The 27,422-nt window shown below is 46.2% G+C and overlaps 1 protein-coding gene across 1 annotated transcript in view; it reads right to left on the reverse strand.

Annotated features, from left to right (window-relative positions):
- LRRIQ3 (leucine rich repeats and IQ motif containing 3) overlaps positions 1–27,422 on the reverse strand; it is a 544,377-nt gene that overhangs the window by 476,601 nt on the left and 40,354 nt on the right. Inside the window, 1 exon segment of the mRNA XM_086953864.1 lies at positions 7,704–7,998. Within this exon segment, the coding sequence (XP_086809990.1) occupies positions 7,704–7,970 (267 nt within the window). The 5' untranslated portion in view covers positions 7,971–7,998.

A 27,422-nucleotide genomic window follows, 5' to 3' on the forward strand; every position in this document is an offset into this window, starting at 1 on the left:
AAGCTGTCTACTGTCTACCTAAAACGCACCTTTTGTGATGCACTGCGTTAAGAAAAAACAACTTAACCTACTGAATAAAATAATAGAATTTTATCTTTAAATATCACATTAATATGTGTTATGTAGGTGACATTTGGCAAATCTAGTCCAAAGTGTGAGCTAGCTTTTATGCTTTTTACCATATAAGAGAAAACAAAATAATTTTCACTTTGGATCATGTTTGAGAAATACAAGGAACATTTTTGTTGCAATGTGGAGTTTAGAACCTGGGCCTTTGCCTAAAGTGTCACAATGGGTGAAAAACTATGGGTTATATCGCTACTGTGAGTGATTGCTAGTGGCAAGACTCTTTGCAAGCATTTTTCTCATCATCTTTTGTGTGATTGATACACTGACCTAAATGGCCAAGGGTATGCCCAGTTGTGGATCCCTTGCTCACTGTGACAAAGGAGCCAAGCTCTACCTCACTGATGATATATGACAAGGCCAAAACTGGTCTGGGGTTTCCGGTGTTCCCTTTTGGAGCGGGCCCAACTGGGATTTCAAGATTGACGGTCACATGAGAAGAAGGGTCAATACTCATTTGCATTAGGGGACCCTGGTCTAGAGTGGCACAGTGGGCAAAAAACGACGGGTTGGAATGCTACCCGGAGCGATTGCCAGTGGTTAGACTATTTATATGCATTTCTCACATCACCTTGAGTGATTGAGTTTAGAAAAGGAGCATTATAGCTACTGGCAATCCTTCTTTTGCTGTTGATTTTACTCACAACCTGCACTAAGCAATTGTCCATTGTGTTAGATACTGAGGAAGTCTTTTGCTTGGACATATTACACACAGTTAGCTAATATCACGCTGGCACTCAGTAACCCTGTGCCAAACAATATATAACGGTTTCGGGAAGCCGAAAGCACAGGGTATCCACAATATTTATGGAAAAGATTAAGTCTCACTGGATAGATACCATAGGTGTCTCACGGCAACGACAGACAAAGATCCTGGCCCAGTCCAGTCACGGTCAGTCCCGGACTGTCTCAGATTGTCCGCCCTTAGTCCAGGCTTCGTCCGACGCGGCCCTCGCGCGGTCCCGCGACGCGGTGGCTGACTGCAGTTAAGTGCGCCTCCAGGCGCGGAAATGGCGTGTGCTTCCGCCGATAAGGGTCCTGGGAGTCGTAGTCCCCTTCCCCTTCCTCCACTCGGCGGCCGCGAAGAGTGGAGCTGCGGCTGCGGGAGGGTGGAGCAAGAAGACCGGCAAGCACAGTGGAGGGCAGGTAGGTTTGGCAAATTTCCCCAAAAAAGTTTTGTTCAAGTCGCCCGCTCTGTCGGGGCTGACTGCAGTTAAGTGCGCCTCCAGGCGCGGAAATGGCGTGTGCTTCCGCCACTAAGGGTCCTGGGAGTCGTAGTCCCCTTCCCCTTCCTCCACTCGGCGGCCGCGAAGAATGGAGCTGCGGCAGCGGGAGGGGGAGCAAGAAGACCAGCAAGCACAGTGGAGGGCAGGTAGGTTTGGCAGCTTTCCCCCAAAAAGTTTTGTTCAAGTCAAGAAGGATGTCACTGGGTTTGAGTTCTCCTCCCATTATCACTACGCAGAGTTCTTTGCCAGAATCCTCCCTGGTAGAACTCCCGGTACAGGATAATAGCAGCGATGCCCCAGACATTGATTATCCTCCAAATTATATTTCTGAACAAAGCATACCTCCCATTGTTGACCTAGAAAATGACTCTGAAGATCAGCTAACCATTATAGAAGATAATTCCCCGCCCCCTGTGTCTATGCCTGTAACTAGAGCAGTCAGAGCGTGTATAAAAGGCCAGACTAAACGTGGTGGGTCACGCTCTGGTAGAAAAAGGATAGCCTCTCCACCCAAAAATATGGTTATAAATGAAGTAAATGGGGTGGATGGTGGGAAGGAGATCATGGAAGATGAACAAATTAAGAAGTTAGTGAGCATGATCGATTCAAAGATTAAGTGTATTATTAAACCATTGATAGCTAAAATTGACCAGTTAACAGCAGAGGTAAATAGACTAGGAGGACTCTTAAACAAGACAGTGGAGGAGGTGGGTAATACATCAAACCTAGTTTTAAGTAGAGTTGAATCAAATGAGGAACTTTCTGGGAGTGTGGTGGGGGGGTCGGGAGAAAGTCGTATTGAATCCCCCCCTATTCAGCACTCAGAAGGTAAAGGTGGCCAGGTACCGGCCAAAGAAGACCCCCCATTAAAATCCACTGCATCGTGTCTAGAGAAAGGCTCTGTCCAGCTTATTGTACAGGCTTCTCCCCTTGTTCTGGTCCTGGCCAACGTACCCCCCTTGAAGCCTGGCCAGGTGGAATCTACATCTTCTTTGATCAGCAAAGTGTACCATTGGTTATCGAATAATATGTTGATATCTCCATGGGGTAAACAGCAGTTAGCTGGGGAAATCAATATGGCAAGAAGGGTAGATTGGATAGGGAATAGTGCGAAAAAATTTGGAGGCGATTGTGTAGTTTTGAATTTTTCATGTCCAGATGTACTCCCTAACGTCCTGACAAATATATTTCCCCCACAACGTAGGAGCACTGATATAATTCTGCTAACACTTGATTTTTTCTATTGTAGAGGTAGTATAGCGAACCCTAGCATATTAAGGACAAAGTGGAATCCGGTGTCAAATAAGTGGGGCAGTGGTGTCCAAACCAGCGAATGGGGAATTAGCCTTGAAAATAGGTTTGCGGCACTGTCAGACTTGAATGAATGCGATTGACTTGGGAAGGCTGATAGTGTCGTGCTCAAAGAACTAGCCGACGTGTATTCCCATAGCTGAGGGGATTGCTCTTACCAATGTTATTTCTACGACCCAAGTAAAAAGGGTGGGTGAATCTAATTTTTCAGGGAAGAGAAAAGAGAATAAAGATCTCGAACAACAGTCCTGCTCCAATCTGTTGGAGATATGTATTAGCCCTGGTCCAGAGGTACTTCCATTAGAACTATCAGGCTATCATTTTATTAATATAGAACCTGATCCCGGGTTGGAGGTTGAAACCCAAGGCATGTTAACAACTCAGGACCCTTTATGCTTCCCAGCAGTTGAGGCAGGGTTGTCCTTTCTATCTTGGAACCTTGCCGGAATTGCTAACAAGTTAACATCTCCGGAATGGTGTAACTTTATTGACCAATTTGACATCATTCTGTTTCAGGAAATAAGGTCATTGATCCCAGTACATCGTTTTGGGTTCCTTAATTTCTAGGTACCAGCTACAAAAAATCCCAAAGGTCGCCCATCAGGGGGCCTGATAATCTGGATTCGCCAATCATTATGCTGTAGAATCCAGCAAAGGAGTTCCACATCAAATGACATTTTGTCAGTTAACCTTACATGGGCTAACGGCCAGGGGGTGGCTATCTTTAACATTTATGCCAGGGGAGTAGCGGGGGGCCAAACATCTGAAGTAATTACCGCTCTCGACCACGAGCTTGAGGCGCTCCCAACCCAGCTGTCCATTATTGTGGGGGGTGATGTCAACACTACCTTTGAACCACTTGGTCAAGAGGATCAAATTCTAGCTGCAGAGGAGGACAGCAAATGGGGCGTCCCTCAGCTTGAATTGCCCGCAGTCAGAAGATGGACAGCGGTGGCCATTCAACTAAAGGCTTTATGTTTAGCGAGAGGACTCATTGCAGCTAATGGGCGTACCCCGTCAGATCGCCAGGGGGATAAAACATTTGATAATGGTAGATTTTCCAGCCGAATAGATTACTTCCGGGTGGACATCAGAGAATGGCCCAGGCTGATCGATATGATTGTACAAAACAGGATGGAGAGTGACCACAACCCTCTTTGCATGGATTTCCAAGCTAAAGTGGGGTCAAGAGAACCAAATTTTGGGGGCAGTAAAGTCACCTTGGATATTGTAGCCTCGAATAACCTGTGCCATATAAAATGGGGTAGATTGATTGAGAACCCGGAGAGGCTGGAGGATCTTAAAAAAGTGGTGGTTGAAGAAGTGGGCAAGATAAATTCACACAGTAAAAAACAAATTGGCCTGAAATTATGCTTGAGGCTCACACCAACTTCTTTGCCAAGCTCCAAGGGTTCTTTATGAAGTCTACAAAATTAGATAAGGTCTACAAAAAATTACCCAAGGTGGGGTGGTACAACCAGTCCTGTAGAGTAGCCCGCCAGAATCTTAGTACCGAACTTAGAAGCAGGAACATCCCAGGTGTGAGAAAGGCGAGGGATATATATAGGAAGGCCCAGAAGGAAGCCAGGAAACTGTGGGATGAGGATCACTGGCGTGATCTGAAATCTGCTTGTGCAGCAAAGGACCAAAAGCAATTTTGGGCCCTAGTTAAGTGGGACAGAGGAGGGATAGCACAACCCAAGCAAAATAACGTTGCCAAAAACCAGTAGGTAGACTTCTTCAAACCACAATATGCTTGTGATCTAGCTGAAGGAGAGTGTATACTACCCCCTACAGTGTTCTATCAATGTCAGTTATTTACAATAAAAGATGTTAGCATAGCACTAGACTGTGTGACAGGGGGCAGAGCCCCAGGAATGGATGGCATACCTACTGACGTGTTTTTAAGTGATCGATTATCTTGGTGTCAGTATTTCGAGTAGTTAGCCAATTCTGTGGCTAGGGGTGCACCAATACCGACCTCATGGAAGGGTGCTGAAATAATTCCGGTTTTTAAAAAGGGAGACAAATCACTACCTAGTAATTATAGACCTATCAGTCTTATAGACTCGGCTCAAAAATTAATAGGTCGTCTAGTGCAAAACAAATTGCAATCCTGGATAGTAGAAAAAGATATCTTGTCCCCATATCAAGCTGGCTTTCGCCCCTGTAAAGTTCAGTTGATCAGGTCTTTTTTTTTATAGCTCTCTACTGGAGGAACGTGACCCTAACCAATGGGACCCTTTATGCTGTTTCCGTAGATTTAAAATCAGCTTTCGATTTAGTCCCTCGTTCTAAACTTTGGAGTGTACTTGTTGAAGCTGGGTTGGGCCCGGAACTGCTAACGCTTCTTGTCCGCTTGCATGAGAACAATTATGCAAGAATTATGTGGGGGGCTCAGGGTGAGGTGACGGATCCTTTCCCTGTCGAACGTGGTGTCCGCCAGGGGTGTGTTTTGGCACCCACACTGTTTTCTATATACATCAATGGCATTGTAGACCATCTAAGCCGCTCTCCCACTGATGCTCCTGTACTAGCAGGGGCACGCGTGCCAGTTCTCATGTTTGCGGACGACACGCTGATAGTTTCTCGAACTCCGAGTGGGCTCCAGAAGGCAGTTACCGCGTTCGGTGAGTTCTGTCAAATGCGTGGACTTGAGATAAACACCTCCAAAACCAAGTTCATGTGCTTGAACCAGCGGAAAACATTTAAAGGTACAATTAATTTTAATGGAACTCCCTTAGAACAGGTTGAGGCTTTCACGTATTTAGGAATCTCCCTTCAGTGTAATATGAGATGGAAAAATCACATCGATATGGCTGTTCTAAAGTTCCATCAGCTGGCGAGCATAGTGGCACTCAAGCATAAAGCTTCATTGACTAAACAAATCAACCCTGCTCTAGAAATTTATAACATGAAGGTGATAAGCGCCTCCTTGTACGGTTCGGAATTGTGGGGATTCTCCAAGTTGAAACAACTAACAGTGGCGAGAACAGGTTTCTACGCCGCCTAGTCGGGGTTCCCCAAAGTACTCTTATCGTCCTATTGGTATATGATCTCGGCAGGAGGAATATAGAGGATTTGGCATGGCTACGACCTTTATTATATTGGAGACGGATCAGGACAACCCCTGAACTAGCTCATTATGCCACTGCCCTGAAGGACATCATCAGGGCAGATCGCTTTCATTCCATCCCGTGGCTTAAAGAAATAAGGGGTATGCTAATTAAGTTGGAACTAGACTACCTATGGATCACTACCAATGCCTTAAGTTTTCCATCAAAGGCAACCCTGAATAAATGTACTGGGATATGGTTTGGTTGACTGCTTATAGTACTGGATCCAACACTAACTTAACCGGTCGTTTTCTTGATATCAAACCTTTACCATCATGTGAGCCTTACTGGGACATTATTGAAAGGCCGTTTGATAGAAAATTGTATTTTCAATTTAGAACCGGGGCCCTTTCTTTAAAGGTATTTACTTATAAATGGTCTGCAATTCAGGATGACAAATGCCACCACTGTAAAGATTTGATTGAGAACATTCCTCACCTGCTGTTTGTATGTACCCTTTACGTAAGCCCCCGTCGTAAGTGGATAAAACCAGTGTGTTTAAATCTAGGAACACGTAGGTACACAGAGGCGTTAAGAGTACTGGAATCAGATTGTACACCCTGTGTGGCGATCGCTGTTGCAAAATTCTTAGGGTGGGCCTGGACTATACGCACCCGCACTTTGCAGATCCCTGATGCTGCCCAATGATTTTTATGACACCGCTTAATGTCCGATCAACTTTTTAAATTCATGTCTTATTGAACTATTTTAATTATTCTGTATAAATTGTTTTTAATCTGGAATGTGACAGCATTATGGTTTAATGAGTTTTTAAAATAATGAATTTAACTTTGCAGTATTTATAGTGTAGTGTCAGGATGTACAACTGCTTTTATGACATGCTGTCGAATAAAGCTTTGAAATTTGAATTTGCTACTGGCAATCACTCTCATTTGTCCAGAGACGACAACCAATGATGGGAATGTTGGAACGTTACAGAAAAGACTAATGTACTTTGCAGCACCCTACCAGATTACACTCTGTAAATTGGGGTAGTACCTAAAAGGGGTGCTGATGAGATCGTTTTTCCAACTCCACACTCTGTCTAGAACACAGAGTTTCGAAAAATTCCATGTATCGGCGTGGAGCACAGTTTTTCATCCTTTTGGGTACTCACCAATGTTAAGTTGGTGAGTGCGAGTGAGGAAAATCCAATCCTAGACCACCCCCCGCCAAGATTTCTCAACGCTGTCGGGCACGGCAGGTGGCTACCGCTTGTCTTAAGAAACCTGTCGCTCAAGGTTAAGGAAGCTGCAGCTCGAGCATAACATCGACTCGAGCGGCAGAAAGACGCTGCGTCCTCTTGTGCTGTGCTTGGTGCGTTTGTGCAAATTTTACAATGCAGGACAAATGCCTGGTGCTAATTATCAGCACGAGCAGCATGATTTATAGCACTCTGCCACTTGCGTAACTCCACAGAGATTATTTGGCGAATTACGCTATGCCCAGGGCTAGAAATGATGTGACCAAAACATGATTTGTGCTTGTGGTTGCCATTACTTGGCACAAGTACTCATTTTTTGGGACAGGACTTTCTTTAGACACTGATGTAAAGCAAGAGAGATAAAGGGAGCAACTGTGGAAAGAAGGAAGAATAACATTGGAAAACAGTGACAAGGAGAGACAGTAGGCATGAACCTGCAACCGTTATATAATGGTGGTGGAGAAAAGAGGTTTGAAGTAGAATAGGGAGTATTTTTATTATTCAGCAACCCCGTCATTCATCAAATCCTTTACTCAGCAGTGGGCTCCCAGGAAAACCTTAGGTCCCTGCACCTATTTCTTTATTGATTAAACACTGTTTGGGACAGGTGAATCCCACACAGGGGCAGAGCCATATCCAATACAGTCCATGATTCAACATAGAGAATAAGACACATTAACACATAATGTCACAAGTGTTAATTCTTAACAAGACTGTTACCTGGTTTCCATGAAGATCCAGTTTGATTAACTTAGTACAAGCAAACAAAGGTTCAATGCTTGTAATGTAGTTGTTGGCCAAGATGCAGATTTTAAGAGTGGTGCAATACTGCAGATACTCCACATCCTTCAAAGATAGCTTGCTCAACTGGACTAGCACAAGGTCTTGTAGATCCTCTGTAGGGTTCTGATTGAGTGTCTGCCCATGTTCCAGTACCATTGCCTTAGAGGAAGGCACCAAGTACTTGCCCTCTGGAGGCTCCTTCATGATTAGTCAGTAAATGCTTCTGGCACATCTATCAGATAAATAAAGAACAAAATCAGGAATAAATTAAAGTAGTTTATATGGTGCCCTTAATGAAAAGATACCCAGTCAAAGACAGTTTTGATTTATTAATAATCAGATGTCTGCAATTAAAAAAATGAAAAACGAGCTACTTGAGAAAAATAATTAGACATGTGTAAAGAGATAGTTTATTTTCAGGTCCCACCATGTTAATAATTGTAACAGGAAAGCCTTAAAATATTTTAGCAAATGAGAATGCAGGCGCAATATTTAGCAGCAAAACTGCCATTTACATGCATTTAATTGAAAGACGAAAAACACTTCTGCTTTGCTCGTCGACTAATGGGCATGTTGGCAACATATGACATTGGAAACCATCAGACATGGTGATCTAGTCTACAAGATAACCATAGGCGTTGAGTCATGGGGGCTTCGTAAATGTATTTTTTGGTGTTATGGGGCAGACCTGCTGCAGTGTGGGGGAACCCTTCTAGGGTGCCAAAGTGGAGTGAGAGAGACCATGGGGCAGGATGTTACCACCATCCAGATGCAAGTTATGAGGCTTTGGTGGCCAGGGCTCGGGTTTTGGTGTTGAAAGTAGCTAAGAGGACCAGAAGAAAGCTCACCAGACTGATAACTAATCAGGTTACCGCAGTGTAAGACTTGTGAAAGGTTGTTGGTTCGGTATTGGCTATCCCTACTAATTTCATATAATGTTAGTTAAGCACATGCTTCACCGCTAAGGACATGTATTTCGGGAGCATGTATCACCGAGACTGGTCTTTTTTAAATACTGTATTGTTATTTATTAATATGATCTGTACAGCATAGATTACACCTGATTTGTTCATACGTGCTAGGTGCTAAGCAGTGTAACACTTGACCTTGAAGGTTATAGAGGAACCGTGATGGTACAGAGAATATCGAAATGGCTTTCAGAACCATACATGTGGGCACAGGCTGCAGAAAGTACGAGTGGATGCCTTAGTTATAATGCAAAGGAGCCTCCTGGATGGGATTCGAAACTTGCCCTGAAACCGAACTTCAAAACTCCATACCTTAACACGGTCATAAATAATTCATGCATCAAACATCGTATACAATTCTATACATCATTAGTGACGTCTCCTGATTAAATATAGCAATATCCCAACTCTGGCCTCTGGAAAGCAGCATTATCTTTGAATACCCTTTGCCGTAAGCACTGTTTTTCTGTTGTTTTTTAAATTGATTTTGTCAAAAGAAGATGAATGAATTGTCCCATATAACGTGTATAACTGGAGCTGAAAAAAGGATGTATGTGACTGTTAGACCAGGCATCATTAACATGGTTTCTCCCGTCTTTTTACTTCTACCTCCTGTATTTTTTACTTTGTTTTTGCTGGTTTTTGAACTCTGACCACTTTACCACTGCTGTTCAGTGCTAAAGTGAAAGTGTTCCATGTGTAAATTGTGATTATGCTTGGTTATCCACGATTGTCACATTTGATTCACTGATAAGTCTCTAGTGAAGTGCACTGTTGTGTACAGGCCTGTAAATCAAATGCTACTATTGGGCCTGCAGCACTCATTGAGCCCCCCACATGAGTAGCCCTGCAAACATGTCACAGGCCTGCCACTGCAGTCTGCAAGTGCAGTTTTAAACTACTATGCCGACCTGGCAAGTGCACCCACTTGCTAGTCCCAAACATTCCCTTTTAATACATGTAATGCACTCCTAGCAGGCGCGGCTGGTCCATTTGGGCGGAAGTGCCCCGCCCGCACCCTTTTTTCCCCCCGTAGGAACAGTGTCTGTCAGGATGAACAAAAGTCAGCCTGACAGACACTATTCACTTTCAGTTTAAGCACCAGGAGCCACACATGCACATTTAGCGCTGGCTCCTGGCTGCCTGAACTGAACTTTGCTGGGATGAGAAAGTCACAGCTCCGTTGGGATGACTTTCTCAGCTCAGCAAAGGTTAGTGAGGCCCTCCCCTCAGTGACGAGAGATAGCGTCACTAATTGCCTCGCACCTGGGCGCTTCAGTTTTATGCCCTGAAGCACCCAGGGTCGAGTGTCAATCAGTGACACTTCATCACAGAGTGGGGGGGGGGGTGGGGTCAGCAGTCTCCCTGACCCCATCCCACTCTGTGATGACAATAAGACTGCTGCCATCCCTTATAGACTGACCTTAGGTCAGCCAATGAGGGAATGTATATAAGAAGTGTTCACCCAATTAAAGTAACTCTGACCTGGGTATAGAGAGTACTGAAAGGAGGGGTACCAGCAATCACGTAAGAATTATAAATGACTCCAAAAGTTTTTTCAATGACTTTGCAAACATTGTTATTTAATCACAATGTTGTCATGTATAAATAAGCAAACACATTTTTTAGATGAGTCAAAAGATTTACAGTGCCCCTGAAGAGAGGGAAGGAAGTGATAAAGGGGGGGGTGGTGAAGGTAGAGGATGGTGACATATAAAATTGGCCAAGCGGCTTCACTATACTGTGTATTGTAAGTCAAACATAGACATATACATCATTAAATGTAAAAGACTTCAAAACATATCATGCTCCACATAATACGCAAATATTCAAATCACGGGGTGGAGCTGAAAGGTACACAGAGCTGTCGACGTTTCGACCCCTAAATAGCGACAGGTATCAATTATTTCCTTGTAGTGGGGTCTTGAGGGAAGGCAGCAGTCCCAAACCTCCTGGAACCTCCGAGGCAGAGCAGAGCTGGCTGAAGGTAAGTGTGATTCTTTTTACATTGTTTGGGGTGTGCCTGCGTGTATGTAGGAATGTTTGGGAAAGAGTGTTGTGAATGAATGTGTTTTTGTGCGCCTGGTTTTGAGTGTTATGTGTATGTGAGCGTGTGTGTGTGTCCTGTCTGCCCCTCTCTCCCCCCAAAACTTACCGGCCGCCACTGACTCCTATTGTAGGCTAAAGGCAGCCCCATGAGCAAGGTGCAGTGCATTTTACAGGTAGGACATGTACTGGTGTGTTTTACATATCCTGATGGTGAAATATTGATAATTTCGTTTTGCAAGAACTATCTCTGCCACACGTTATCATTAAAACTGCCTTTTTCGTTTATGTGCTTTTATATAGCGCACACTTTACCCAAAGATGTCAGAACACTTTATAATAGAATCAGTTCCATTACATAAGGACTTCAAATTACATGAATTACATAAAAGGTACGAAACAGATAAACTCTACTCAAAAAGATTGGTAGTAAGTACATATGTCTACTACAGATACTGGAGGTTAGAGTTACATACATACAAGTTGCAAATTCACTCACATTCACATTTAACAAAAGTTGAAGCCATTAGGTTTGGACAAAAATATATTACATGTTTACAGAGCATGAGCTTCTTACCATTGCCGGGGTTCTTGCTGTACTCATTCAGCCAGGCCTTCAGGGTGCTGTTGTACTCATGGGTGGTTATTTTGGGCCTGGAGGGATCCCAGAGCTGGCGATGGCCATAGGGGTAGACGGCCGGGTGGTGGTGGGCAAAGGCGGCATGCTGAATCCTGGGCTGTTCTTGAGCTTGTGCTGGGCTCCAGCTGCCCGCCGATTGGTTGCCGCGCTCCCCGCAGACCCTCCCTCCCGGCTCCCCTCTTATGACGCCCCCAGAGCGACCGCGCAGCGGACGCGTGCAGCGGGAGCACCGACTGAGCACCGAAGGTGCGCCAAAGGTAAGCCCGTCTGCGCCCGTCCGTGCCTGGACCGCGCCCAGCGCCAGGACCCCTGGCCCTCGCAGACCCCCTGCCCACCCGCCGGACATACGACGCTGCCACCCTCAACGCACTCAACACCGGCCGAACCCCTGGATGCTACCGAGCAACCCCGAGACGCACCCACGGACCCTTCAGCTGCCACGCCTGCAAGTTCACCTGCATCCGGACCTGCCTCGCACCAGCACCCGCCAAGCCGAACACCAGCAGCAACCACCTCAAGTGCATCCTGCTCAACACCCGCTCCGTCCACAGACACGCCATCGAACTCTGGAACCTCCTCGACACCACAGCACCTGACGTTGCCTTCCTCACGGAAACCTGGATGAACGACTCCTCAGCGCCCGACATCGCCATCGCCATCCCAGAGGGCTACAAGATCACCCGGAGGGACCGCACCGCCAACCAGATGGGAGGAGGCATTGCCATCATCCACAGGGACCGACGACACCCTGACCACCGCCGAACACCTACACTTCCAGATCCACACTGACCCGAAGACCACCCTCAGAGGCACCCTGATCTACCGACCCCCGGGACCACGCACACAATTCAGCGAGGACATCGCCGACTTCGTCAGCCCGCATGCCCTCCCCTCCGCTGACTACATCCTTGGCCCTTTTTACAGGGTTATCCCTTAACTTTGTGCTTTGTGCTTTTCCTCCAATTTGTCCCTGACCTGTTTCTGTTGGCTGTTGGACTCTGGGCACTTTCCTACTGCTGATCAGTACTACTGTGCATATGCTCACTGGGTAAATTGGGTTTATGGATTGGTGTTTCCATGATTGGCTATTTGATTTACTGATAAGTCCCTAGTACAGTGCAGTGTGTGTTACCAGGGCCTGTAAATCAAATGCTAGTAGTGGGCCTGTAGCACTGATTGTGCCACCCACATCTTTAGCATGTAAATGTGTCTCAGACCTGCCACTGTAGTGTCTGTGCAAAGTTTTGTACTGCCATGTCAACCTGGCAGGTGCACCCACTTGCTAGGCCCTAACCTTCCCTTTTCCTACAGGTAAGGCCCCCCTATGGTAGGCCCAAGGTACCCCCATGAGCAGGGTGCAGTGAATGTGAAAGGTAAGACATGTATGCACTTGTGAGTGTATCATGTCTTGATAGTGAAATACTATCAATTTAGGTTTTTACTATTGAAAGGCCATCTGGCCAATAGGATAGAATGGAAGATACATCTTACAAATATAACTTCCCATTGAGACAAGATAGAAGAAAAAAGTTTAGGCTATCTGAATTCGAAATCGAATAACACATCTTTTAGTGAAGATGGTTTTTAAATTGTGTGTTGGAAAAGGCCACTGTTAGAAAGTGGGCATTTTCTTGTTTAGCCATTCTGTGTGTCTCTGCCTGTTTGTGGATTGGCTGTCTGGTTTTGGAGTGACAGGGGCTGGGGATGTGCATTCACTGTAGACAGCCACTGGTGGGCTAAGGTGTGCCTAGCCCTTCCTGTATGACTCAGAGCTAAGCTGAATAGGGCTTGGCTGCATTTAGAGTAGTGGGAGGAGTTTTCCTTGCACCTGAATAGGGTCTGTCTCCCTTTCACAATGCTGTCTTTACTGCCTGTGGTCATACTGCACCAGTGAGGACAGAACTGAATTGGACTGGGCTCAGAGACCCTTGCTCAAAGAGAACAAGACAAAATGTGGTATAATTAGTAGACCTTTAACCTTGGAACTTAAGATCACTTCTGGACTCAATAGGAACCTTTGCCAAAGAGAAAAGCTGAAGAGATTTGAGGAGCAGTACTGCACCTTTGCTGTGTGCTGTGTGGGGTTGGCCTGCAGTTGCTGTTTCTGCCAAGGAAAGGACAAACACTGGAACTTCGTTGTGAACCTGCTTGAAGAAGAATCTCCAAGGGCCCGAGTGTGCTAAACTCCAGTTCTGAAGTCGAAGGGGCACAAAGACTCCCCCCCCAACTCCCCTGAACTCTATTGCTGAGAGTTCTGACCTGCCGGGAGATGGCTATTCCAGTTTTGGGCCTCTTGTGGTTGTTACCGCTGTTAGGAGCTGGAAGAAACCCAAGAGAAAAAAGAAAACCTGTCTCGGCCGCCGTCAGAGATGCCGCTGTGACGCTAAAACCTGCACGAAGGTCAGGAGCAGTGCATGTAATGAGTGTGACGCACCTCCCGGCCTGCACCGCAGCTCCGATGTCCTTAGACGCCTGCCAATGCATTCCCGATGCCAGTGCTCACACCAACCCTGTCAACGCCAGGGCCTGCATCCTGTTATCGCGGTGCTGATAACTGCAGAGGGTGCCCTCACGAACTCTCTGACTTCGCATCATCACCGGAACCGACGCCGCACCGCTAACGCAACCTACTTCCCCTGTCCTGAACTCGACATGTCACCTCCTCATGGACAAGACGCCTTGCATCCCCTATGGCAGCCAGGGGGCCGGCGTCTCACCTCTATGATGCCATGCGTCTTCATAGACTTCATTTCCAAGGTAGTTTGTTTGACGGTCTGTGTGATTCCGTGCCCAACACCGCACTCCTCGCGGTCGCCGCCGTCCTTTGGATTTATTGCTGTCACAAAGCCGCAATAGCCCCAGGTGGAGCAATTTGTTTTCTACAAGTTTTATTTTTGCAAAAACTGTTCTAAAGTCATATTTTATTACATGTATATTGGATTTTTGTCGGTTTGGTCTTGCTGAGTTTAGATAAAGATACTTTATTTTACTAAACTGATGTGGTGTCCATTTGTGGTGTTATCACTGTATCACTGTGTGTTTTGAGTACAAATACTTTACACATTGCCTTTGGGATATAAGCCTATCAGCTCGTTCCAAGCTACCAAGGGGGTAAGCAGGGGTTATCTAAAGTGTGTATTCCCTTTACCCTGACTAGAAGGAAGGGTCCATACTTGGAAAAAGGTGCATACCTCTGCCAATTAGAGACCCCCATTTCTAACAGCATATTTTCCAACTTTGTGCCATCCTACAGAAACCGAATCACTACGGATTGATAGTCAACTTCTGTAAGTTCCTGAAGCCTTGCATCAGTTTCTTTGAGTATTGGTTTCTCAGCTGAAGATGTAGCTCTGATCAATCATAAGTTAGGATCTATAGTCAGCGCCATCACCAACATCAATATCTGAGGTCAGAAGCTTCTGCTGTATCGTTACATACTGTTGGAGGTTCATCAACAATTTAACATAACTCATTAGCTCCCTAAGATAACTGACAAAGTACAGGTCCATATGGAACTGGGCTAACAAACAGAGGAATGTGTTTTGAGGCCACAAAGGATGCACTGTCAGCTGGGACAACCCTCAAATACTTTGATCTATCCAGAGGTTCTGAGATAGCGGAGGATACCAGTCCCACAGGGTGGGAGCAATTTCACTCAAAAAGCAACCAGGGAATCATTTGCGTATGTAAGCTGAGCACATACATCCACTGAGCAGACATATTCGAACATTGAAAAGGAAGGAATTGCAATTCATTGGGGGTGCTTTCATTACTATTTGCCCACACATTTTTTCCAGGTCAGCACTGACCACAAGTTGTTTAATTTCTTTGTTCCAGCGGGCATTGTTAATGACTTCACCACTGTAAGACCCCGTTCAGAGGGCTTGGGGCAAGCAGGGGTTACTGGGCCGTACGTGGGAGTTGAGGCTTTTTACCCCTGATGTCCCAGGGCCCACCCTACTATGCATACTAGGACAACTAGGCCAGGTACCACATCTGTCAAGAATTGAAAAGCGTGCCTACATACCGGCAGAATCGCCGGACTACACTTCCCAGAAGGCTTTCCTTCTGGGAAGAACAGAAGCTTCATAATCACGCTACGCGCAGGTAGCTTTGTACGTGATTACTCATCGGAAGCTCTTTGATCAGGTACGCGAGCCTACAGCTCTGTTTCCCTGTGGCTCGTTTGGATTTCCAGCGTTCTCAGCTGAGGCGCTAGCTTCCTGTTTTCCTTCCGTGGTGGGGGTTCCGGCCGAGCACCGCACCGCTCACCTGCTCGGCTGAGCAGGAACTTTCTGATTATTTTACTTCCCACTTGCAGCTGCGGCAGGGAAGGAGTTCCAGAGTCTCGAGTTCCGTGTAACACGATAAAGAAGTTTGTTGTGTTCCACTCGGCTGAGCGCGAACACTGGGAGCCTCATCGCTTCTGCAGAGATCGCAGAAGGGAGTTTTTCTTTCCTGTTCCTGGGCATATTCCCTTACTTGCGGCTGCAGTAAGAAACTGCTATATATTTCTGGAAGTACCCGACCTCTGGATACTGTAAGTCCCGCAGTACTGGTAAGCCTTGGACATCCAGTTAGGATGACATATTATTCAGACTTTGTTGTGCCATATATTTTGGGCTCAGACCCTCCAAACTTTAGCGTTGGGATCAGCTAGTCGATCTTTGGAACTTCCTTATTGTTTCTATTTTGTGACTTTGATTTGGAACAGCATCTCTTCTCTTGAGAAGGATCATTTGCAATAAGTGAGGCATAGGATTAGCGGGGAATTCCCCGCTAATCCTATGCCTCACTTATTCCTTCTGGTACTGGAATAGGGCTCTTCTTTGGATTAATGGGAGTGTGCAAGAGGGTATGTATGGTGACAGTTGTGTTTCTACTGAAATAATTTGGTGAGATGTTGGAAGTTGTTAATATGTGTTTTGCTTTTTGTAGGGATATTCTGATCCTTGTGGTGAGAGAAGTATCTTGCTACCCAGATACACAGAGGAAGGGTTTACCTCGGAACGACATCACTCTAGGTGTGTGTGAAATAACTAGTGAGAATTATATGAGAGTAGCCAGTGATTCCAGGCTGTTAACACCTTGCGTCTTCTCGTTTCAGGTATCCATTCCATTGCTGTTCCCAACCTTTCCCATCCCTCGCTTGATTACCTCTATGCTCTGTGTATGCTCGTCTAGTCAGAGTGTGGGGAAATCAGGAGGTTGATCCTGAGGAGTTCAGTTATCGTGACAGAATCCTGTACTCACAAAATGTTCTCCTCCAGGTCAGGGGTTTGCTTCGAGATGGCTACATTAGATGATGTCTTGCAGGCTTTGGTGTTAGTGCACAAGAGTTAGCCACGTCCAGCGCTGAGACGGCAGCTCTAAAGAAAAGAATGGACAGACAAGCATGGAATCCCTTTGATGCTTCTGCAGGGGCTCCCCAGATTCAGGTGACTGTTCCTCCCCCTATACCGTTGGCTAGTCCAGAAAGGTATGCAGGCGATCCGCATAGGATCCAGACTTTCCTTACGCAGATCACGCTATATTTTTCATGCAGGCCGGCTTCATTTCCCACAAATCTCTTGAGAGTAGCTTTTGCTATCTCCAATCTCACGGGGGACGCAGCCAATTGGGCTGTCCCTCTGGTTAGAAACGACGATCCTTTACTCACAGACTATGCTGCGTTTAGGAGGGAATTCGAGAGAGTGTTTGATCGTCGGGCCAAGACTCTTAGCGCAGATCGGAAATTACTGGAGTTGCGTCAGGGCAGAAAAGACCTCGTGACCGATATGACATCATTCAATAGGTTGGTAGGAGAGATGGCGTGGCCTGAAGAGAAAAGAATGGCGTGGTATTATCAGGGGTTAAATGGCGAAATTAAAGATGTGTTGGCCCAAATTGACCCTCAGCCCACCACCTGTACCGACTTAATCAATTTCACTCTACGGTTGGACCATTGGATGGCAGAGAGGGGTGGTGACTGTAAGCGAAGTGAGAGGACAGGGGGGGGGGGTGTGGTACAATAGCCCGTTCTGCCCCAAAAGAATTTGGTCCAGAACTCATGGACATTGGAGCCATGAGACCCCCTTTATCTAAGACAGAGAAAGAGAGCCGGCGGGCTCAGGGTCTCTGTATGTATTGTGGAAAGAAGGGTCACTATGTAAGGGATTGTACTATGAAACCCAAGTAGAGGACAACCTACTACTCGGGGAAACAGGTAGCAACCATGGCGAGTTGAGAACTTGTTTTGATTATCACCAACTAAACAAAAATACAGTGAGAAACCGAGATCCCCTTCTGCTCATCCCTGTGTTGTTAGACCAGGTGAGAGAGGCCAACATCTACACTCGGCTGGATCTAAGAGGGGCATATCACCTGGTATGAACACGGGATGGGGATGAGTGGAAGACGGCATTCAAGACTCGTTTTGGGTTGTTGGAATACTTGGTTATGCTCTTAGGGTTGTGTAACACCCCGGCGGCTTTACAGTATTTTTTGAATGATGTGATGAAGGACTACATAGACCAGTTTGTAGGACAAATCTCTTCTGCCAATTGTCCAGCGGTGGACAGCTCCTTTGTGTCAGCACTGCACCTAGTGGACATCTCCCTTGTGTCAGCACTGCACTTACGCGGCTGCTGCTGCACCTCCAGCGAGTAGGAGCTCTTAGCATAGCGCCTTATCTCACTTCAAGCTCCTTATAAGTTGCCACCATGCCTGTCGAAGTGGACAGTTTCTTTGGAGCTCCCTTGTACCTAGATTATAGTTTGTGTGTACCTCCCCTGTGGGATAGAACACCTCTTTGTTCCAGCACATCCCTAGTGGACAGCACCTTTGTGCCAGTTCATTTCTTGTGCACGTATAAGTGAAAAGCTCCTGTATTGGAGCACTGCAGCTTTTCGAAAGCCCCTTGTGCTAAATATGAAGCATCTTTGTTCCAGCAGTGCGTCAGTTCCTTGCGTCAGAAGTGCGCCAGGTTCCATCTCTGTTGCACTAGCGTCTCGCTAGCGCCTAGGCACCTTGAGGCTTATTTACAATCCCCTTGAGCCACCCGTACATCACTTTTCCCATGTTAAGAATGACGCAAAAGTGGCGCAAAGGGCTTGTAAGTAAGCCCCCTTGTCTTTTAGAGAGCTGTTGAAAAGCTCCAGGAAGCCATAAATGAACACGTCCACTTACCAATCCCATCCTGAATGCGCTACATTTGTGCCAGCACGACAATAGTGAGCAGTTTTATCACACCCCAGGACAACAGTTGATAGCTTCTTTTACCAGCATTTATCGTCGTACAGCTCTAGCCTGCCGCATCTGCAGTCGCGGTTAGTCAACATCGCTCGCACCAACGGAGGTCTCCTTGCACTAACATAGTGCTATTGCACATTGTGCCAGCGTTGTACTGTGTGAGACTCTCGTTCTTAAATGTCCACTGTGCCAGCACTGCACTAACACACAGCTCATTCGAAGCGCTCTTGCACTAGCGCCTGTGGACCGCACTGGAAAGCTGTTCTGTGTTCGACACGGCCTGGTCGGCAGCTACCAGTAGCAACGTAAGAGGATGTTGCTTAAAGGCTAGAGCGGCCGACCTTGAAGCTGGAGACCCAGGTTCGAGTCGGGGGGAGTCTCAAGCATAACGTGATTCTGGGCAAATCGCTTAATGTCCCGGCCCTAAACAAAACAAGAATACGAGCGCTTATTACTTAAAATACAATCCCTAAATAGGTCAGAGCTAGATGGGTAGGAGCGGTGGGAGACCTGTATGTCGACCAATTTTAGTAACCACCAGAACTTGATCAATATGTTCAGTTGTGTGCGCTTATTGGTTCGCATCAGCAATTTTATGTGATACATTAGTACTTGGCACTACACCAAAACAGCACCTTGGAAGCTTAGCATGAAATCTCGATAGGACAAAAGGTCCTATTCGGCATCCAATGGGACTTTCACATAAGCGAGACGATGAAAAGGGAGGTGGTGTTTTTCTGGTCAAATTCCAAACTTGAGCCCATGCCTGGTTCCCTTGACTACCCCACTGAGCATTTGATGAGAGATACAATGGCCATTAAGAAGCACTTGCCATGTCATTTAATAATCTACAACAGCAATCCAACAAATAATCTTGGTAAAAGCAGAACAAATCGCCTGGCAATCAATGACGGGGCACAGGGTTGTTTATGAAAGGGGATTAGAGTCTAGTGATTGAGTCCATGCACGGTGAACACCAGCGGCTACTTTAACATCTGTGGTACTCACTTTACTGTTACTGCAAGTATGGAGACTAAATGAGCGTTACTGGTATTCAAATACAGGACCTGCTCATCAAGTGTACGTCCGCTGCGATCATTTGACTCACTGAGCCATCCTACCAGCTACCGAACACCGCTGAGTGATTCTGCAGCAGCCTTTGTCATAATTCTACTTAAATGGAGTAACTGTTAGCTGGCATTGCTAGAGTGCTCTTCTTCCTTGTGTATGGCTGCTCGCAGCACATCCGGCATTAAATGCCATGCCATGCCTACCACAATCATTTGCATTATAGTTCACAAGCCTAAATGGTGCGCACAGCCGAGAGAAGCGTTCACATAAGCATACAGCTGCTGCACATTGAGAAATATAATTAAAGGAACATCGCTTACAAATACTGTAGGCATTTACTATGTGCTTTAATACTTCACAGTCCACGCCGTTTTACACAAAATAAAAAAAAACATTGGCGCTGCGTGGCCTTAAAAGTAACACTGCGCGGCAATATAAACAATTAAAAAAAGAGTGCTGAGCATAACGTGAACAATGCTGTGCACATTATGCGCGCCTGTGCGCGCTCTGGCAAGCTGATCGCTGCTTCACAAGCACTTCTTAAAGCAGCTTCCAAAGTCTCTTCGAGCAGCGCATGAGCGCTGACTCAGCGAGACCTAAAAACGGAACTCGGCCAAAGCCAATTACACCGTGGCTGAGAAGGAACTCCTGGCCATCAAGAAAGGTTTCCAGGAGTAGAGGCACTATCTCTGGGGGGCCCAACATCCTATAACGGTTTTCTCCGACCACAGAAACCTTCAGTACATGAAGACTGCCCAGCATCTATCGCAGCGACAAATGCGGTGGATGCTGTTTTTTGGCGAGTATGAGTTTGTAATCCCCTATAGACCAGGTTCAGAGAACAAGAAAGCAGATTTCTTGTCCAGACAAGGAGAAACGGCGATCACTCAACAGGAAGAACAGAGGGCCATTATACAGCCAGAAATGGTTCTGTGTTCAGTAACACTGGAACAGTTCCTTGAACAAATCACTAGCAATCAATCTCCAGCCCTGTGGCAGAAATGGGCCGATCAAGAAATTCACCGAACTCTTAAACACGGTATCCCTATATACAGGAATAGACTCTATCTGCCGACCCACACTCTCAGGTTGAAGGACTTTAATTGGTGCCATGACGCTGTTGTAGCAGGGTATACGGGACACCAGAAAACATTACACTTGATAGAAAGACAATTCTGGTGGGATGGTATGTCCAAAGATGTGAAACTATGGGTGGGACAATGTGAGACCTGTGCCCAAGCAAAAGGGGAACAAACAAAGAGCAAAGGGATGCTGATGTCCCTTCCCACTCCGTCTCAACCATGGCAAACGATCAGCATGGACTTTATCCTAGGTCTACCATTGGATCAGGGATGCAATGATATCTTGGTGGTAGTAGATAGTCTGACGAAGATGGGCCATTTCATTCCGTGCAAAAATGTAGCTATGGCAAACCAGACCGTGCAACTGATGTTGACGCATGTAGTTCGCTTACAGGGCATACCTAGGGTCATTGTCTCGGATAGAGATCCCCAATTCATTGCCCGATTCTGGCACATGTGGTGTAAGGCATTGCACATGGAAGATGCCTTGTCATCCAGATTTCATCCCCAAACGGATGGGCAGATGGAACGTTTGAACCAAACTATAAAGAAATACTTGAGGTGTTATGCTGATGAGGCAGCGGAATCATGGGTGTCTTTGCTGTGGTTGGCCAAACCGTCATATAACAATGCGTGGCATTGTTCTACGGGAGAAACTACTTTTCTGGGCGAATAAAGGATTCCATGCCAACACCTTGCCCTAGGGAAGTACAGAACCACCCGACTGTGTCAGCACAAATGAAGGCTCTCCAGAGAACCCACCAGCGAATACAAATCCATCTGGATCAGGCCAAGTCAACCTACAAGAGATGGGAGGATCGTCATCGTGAAGCTGGTCCTGAGTATCAGGTGGGCGCAGGGTCTGGCTCTCAACAAAGAACATACGGTTTCGTTTTTGCAGTATATTCCATCCACGGTATATAGGACCTTATACCGGTCTCCGCAGAATAAATCCGGTGGCATACAAACTGAAACTACCTTCCTCCTTGAGGATCCATCCTGTGTTCCACCGTAGTTTGCTGAAACCAGCGCGAATGGCGCGGCGCAAGGCTGCGCCACCAGTGATGAGGGATGGTCAGTTGGAATACGAAGTACAGCGTATCCTGGATTCTCGGTAGCGACAGGGCAGCCTGTGGTACTTAGTATCTTGGAAAGGGTATCAGTCGGAGGACGATTCCTGGGAGTCGTGCTCAGGGGTCCATGTCCCCCGTGCGGTGCGTTTGTTCTATTCCCGGAATCCTGGTGCTAGGAGGCGCTTGGGAGGAGGACGTACTGTCAGGAATTGACAAGAGTGCCTACAATACCGGCAGAATCGCCGGACTACACTTCCCAGAAGGCTTTCCTTCTGGGAGGAACAGAAGCTTCATAATCATGCTATGCGCAGGAAGCGTCGTACGTGATTTCTCATCAGAAGCTCTTTGATCAGGTACGCAAGCCTATAGCTGTTTCCCTGCGGCTCGTACTAATTTAGATTTCCAGCTTTCTCGGCTGAGACGCTAGCTTCCTGTTTTCATTCTGAAGTGGGGGTTCCAGCCAAGCCCCGCACTGCGCACCTGCTCGGTGGATTATTCTACTTCTCGATTGCGGCTGCGGCGGGGAAGGAGTTCCTGAATCTCGAGTTCCGTGTAACTCGATAAAGAAGCTTGTTGTGTTCCACTCGGCTGAGCGCGAACATTAGGAGCCTCATCGCTTCTGCAGAGATCGGCAGAAGGGAGTTTTTTCTTTCCTGTTCCTGGGCGTATTTCCTTACTTGCGGCTGCAGTAAGAAACTGCTATATATTTCTGGAAGTACCCGATCTCTGGATACTGGAAGTCCCGGAGTACTGGTAAGCCTTGGACATCCAGTTAGGATGACATATTATTCAGACTTTGTTGTGCCATATATTTTGGGCTCAGACCCTCCAAACTTTAGCGTTGGGATCAGCTAGTTGATCTTTGGAACTTCCTTATTGTTTCTATTTTGTGACTTTGATTTGGAACAGCATCTCTTCTCTTGAGAAGGATCATTTGCAATAAGTGAGGCATAGGATTAGCGGGGAATTCCCCACTAATCCTATGCCTCACTTATTCCTTCTGTACTGGAGTAGGGCTCTTCTTTGGATTAATGGGAGTGCGCAAGAGGGTATGTATGGTGGCAGTTGTGTTTCTACTGAAATAGTTTGGTGAGATGTTGGAAGTTGTTAATATATGTTTGATCCTTGTGGAGAGAGACATATCTTACTACCAAGAAACACAGAGGAAGGGTTCACCTCGGAACAAAATCACTCTAGGTGTGTGTGAAATAACTAGTGAGAATTATATGGGAGTAGCCAGTGATTGCAGTCTGTTAAAACCTTGTGCCTTCTCGTTTCAAGTACCCCTTTCTTTGCTGTTCCCAACCTTTACCATCCCTTGCTTGATTACCTCTATGCTCTGTGTATGCTCGTCTAGTCAGAGTGTGGGGAAATCAGGAGGTGGGCCCCTCTAAGCATCGCCTTGATCCAGAGGAGTTCGGTTATTGTGACAACGTTAGCACTTGACTCTCAAGAATAGCATGGTCTGAGCAGTCCAAAGCTCCCTTGTGGGAGGGTGGTTAAAGGGGAGTGAACACAAGCTCACAACTCAAAATGGATGCAGCAGCAGCAATAAATCACCGTCCAGCCAAATACTCCCATTTATGAAAAAAGAGAAGTATTTAATTTCTTCTGCTATCAACACAAAGGAAAAATACGACTTTCACAAACAATTACGCAGACTTCTTATGGTCAGGGCCCTATTGTTTCTTTAGGTGACCTCATTACCTCATCGCTTTTAGTGATAGCAGGTATTCCTCATTCACTATGGGCAACATCCAGGGCAAGCCCCACTAGTAGCCTGAGTCTCAACTGTCTACACTGAACTCACAAGTGTTAGCAGAGCTCACTAGCAAGTCCCCAAAGGACTTGCAGGTTTGGAGCATCCAGAGTTCCTGAGCGCGCTTCACTCGCTGGCACCGGACGATCTATGTGGCACCTACTGCAGGATAAGTGTCTGATCCATTACCAGGTGGAAAGATGGGGCTGTGTTGCGACGATTCTGAAGCAAGTCCCTCATCTTGATGACATTACAAAGTTGCTCCCACTGCGGCATCACTTCTTCGGCAAGGCTGTGGGAATCTGGTTGCATGTCTTGTTGCTCCTGTGTGACCCCTTGCAAAGGGAATCCACTTAATGTGGCTCCCTCCAATGCTCTCCTCTTCCGCAAAGGGCACACTGGTCTTGACAAGTAGGCGGGCACTGGGTGCTCTAGGCCAGATGGCCCTGGACACCCTGTGTGATGTTCCCTCATTCAGCAGGGAGAATAGCAGGCCTTGGCCCCCAGTCCTCTTAACAGGCAGAAGTCTTGCACAGCTTCACATCCTCACCTAGGGCATCTGGTTGCTTGGCAGATTGCCTTTTTAGGGTCTCAAACTCCCCTTCTTATAGTCCATTTCCATACACCAAATATGATTTAGAGTCTCAGTCTTTGAAGTTTATATTAGGGGTCTGCTTCTTTTGAAGTGGCTACTCTGCCATCTCTTCCTCTTGAAATCAGTCTGTTACAGCATAAGCAACTCCAAAGAATATAGCCCCACAAATCAGGCTGTGAGGGGGACTAGAGCTACATTTGAATGTCAGCCACAGTGATATGTAGATCAAAAGGTTAGTCCAGGACCCCAGCCCAACTTTTTCTGATTCTCTTATCATCTCCATGTCCTTCCTGAGATGTGCCCAGGACGCTTCCTTGTGACCTCTCACTGAACCAAAGAGCACCCTTTGATGTATACAGTGGAAACCTGGCTCTGCCCTATACAGTGTGTTTCCCGCCCAGCTTACAGGAATGCAGCAGCATACAAATATGTCTGGGAGGATTCCTCCACCTCCTCTCCATGTTTCACCATGCAGGCCTTGGTCTCCTAAAATGGAACCCAGAGTCTGCCATGTATTGTATCATTTGCAGGCATACATACACCCAGTGCACGTATACAGCATACACACACTGCACAGCATTGGCGCTGGATTGTTCCTGTACTGTACCACTCATCCATCCAAAACATGCACATGCACACACTACACAGCACTACATCCTTCGTGTATGGCACCACTAATATGCTGCACAGCACTACAAACTAAACCAATGTAAGCCAAGGGTGAGTTACGCACAAAGCAGCAAAACACTAACTGAGTGAACTTGTAGGCCTCACTTCAGTGACACAGGTTAAAAAGGATCTGTTCACTCCTGCAGATCACTACACAGTATGTTGCCACCACCAAGCTCATGCTGCTTAGCTCCTGTTGAATGAAGTAGCCTCTCACCACTATATGGGTAGTACATTGGGCACCCCTCCTAGTCCAACAAGATCGCAATCTGTGAGACGGGCCTATGTCATGGCGCACATGGATGATTAATGTTTGTCTATTACTAGAAAAATCAGCATTAGGGGTCCAGACCTCTGTACAGTTAGGGTGCTCAGGGCAGGGGTGCACACAGCTTGTGAGTTATGTCAAATTTTTGATGAAGGGTGCATTGCCATGCAAAGGATTTTCCGACCCAAAAGTCATATTCAGAAAAGTGGAAAATAAGCTCCAGGAATACTCTTCTTCTGTTATTTACCAGTCAAGTACAAAAATCTAAGACAACTACCCAGGGCCGGTCCGAGGCCTTCTGAGGCCCCGGGCGAAAGGGAAGATGCGAGGCCCCCCTAATTGCATATTGCATCACAAGAAGTGACATCACAGAAAGCAACATCGCAGTACTATTGATCTTATTTGGCATCACTCAGCACCACCACAGCATCACTCAGCACCACCAGAGCATCACTCAGCACCACCACATTATCACTCCCACCACAGCACCACTCAGCACCACCACAGCATCACTCAGCACCACCACAGCACCACTCAGCACCACCACAGCATCACTCAGCACCACCACAGCATCACTCAGCGCCAACCCAGCATCACTCAGCCCAACCCTAGCACCACTCAGCACCACCACAGCACCACTCAGCACCACCACATTATCACTCAGCACCACCACAGCAGCACTCAGCACCACCACAGCATCACTTAGCACTACCACAGCATCACTCAGCATCACCACAGCATCACTCTGGAACACTACAACATCATTCTGGAACACCACAGCATCACTATGTGCTACCACTGCATCATTATGCGCCACCACTGCATCACTCAGGGCCTCCACAGCATCACTCAGGGCCTCCACAGCATCATATTGGGCCACCACAGCATCACTCAGGGCCACCACAGCATAACTCAGGGTCACCACAACATCACCATGCGCTTCCACAGCATCACTGAACGCCACAGCATCACTCGTCACCACCACAACATCACTCCCCGCCATCACAGCATCAATCTGTGCAACCATTCGACAACAACTGGTTCAAATATGTTCTCTCAATGTTTCAAGTTTTATTACAAATGTCACAAAAAGATGTTAATATTTCACTTCGGTTCTTGGATTTTCGTCACAATAAAATACACTGAACATAATCTTCACAAAAGTTATTTACAAAAGTTTAAGCTACTGCCATTATAAATTACAAGCATTTTTATTTTAGTATTAATTGATTTTAAAAAATTCAAAGCCATTGTTATTTATAATATCTATACATCTAAGTCACGTAAATACAAAAAATGTTGCATTACAAATGTTATAGGTGTCACATTTGCGAAAGTTATAACTATTGGCATAGTAAATGACAAAGCTATTAATTTACCTATTTTCAAAACCAACACATAAATAAAAAAATTGTCATTTACAAGACCAATAGCTCAAACTTTCCTAATGCGAGACCTATTGCATAGCAAATGCTTGTTTAAAAGGTCCACTATACTTAAACGGCAAGGTGCTGTTGCGTTCTACTAGTAATTTATGAACGTGGTTTCCACTTCAACTGATTTTGCTTCACTTACTTTTTCACGTCTCTGCTTCCTGCCCAATAGCCACCGATGGCTACAATGCCCACATTACAAAGATGATAACAATTTTGTAGTCCAGGACAGGAAAGGCACGAAATGCATTGGGAAACGGAAAGGTTCTAATTGAGCACTATCTATGTAACATTCCGTGCTATAGAATAAGGCTCGTAATGGCATGTCTACAGCATCAAGGACTACATGTGAACATAGTGGGTCCACCTTGTGACTGAATAGACTGTGAAAAATGCAATACATGGAATGGATAAAAATGAAATAAACATTTGTGATGAATTTGATCAACTTTGGGCATCTTTGTTATGCATCAATAACGCAGTGCGTTCGGGGTGGGGTGAAAATTCGCCCCATTATTTTCAGTGATTTCACAATTACGTGGCTGGGCAGTCCACAATCCCGGGGCAGAGCAAAATATGAACGGTTTTTGAAACATGGAAGCAAATTGGTGTGCACTTTGTCACTCCTTTTTTGTGATTTACCATTGTTCTGTCCACCCGGCGAGTTGCACCCATGGATTAAGGAATATCAACCATCAAAAGGATTTCATCACATGCTGGACCATTTTTACATTCTGCTTCGATAGCGGTCAGTACAGACTACTTTTTTAGAGCAAACAGCAGATGAATATCGGCTGGACTTATGGTTACATTTGAGCTATG

Source organism: Lissotriton vulgaris, chromosome 1_1, assembly GCF_964263255.1.
Source record: "Lissotriton vulgaris chromosome 1_1, aLisVul1.2, whole genome shotgun sequence".
Lineage (NCBI taxonomy): Eukaryota > Metazoa > Chordata > Amphibia > Caudata > Salamandridae > Lissotriton > Lissotriton vulgaris.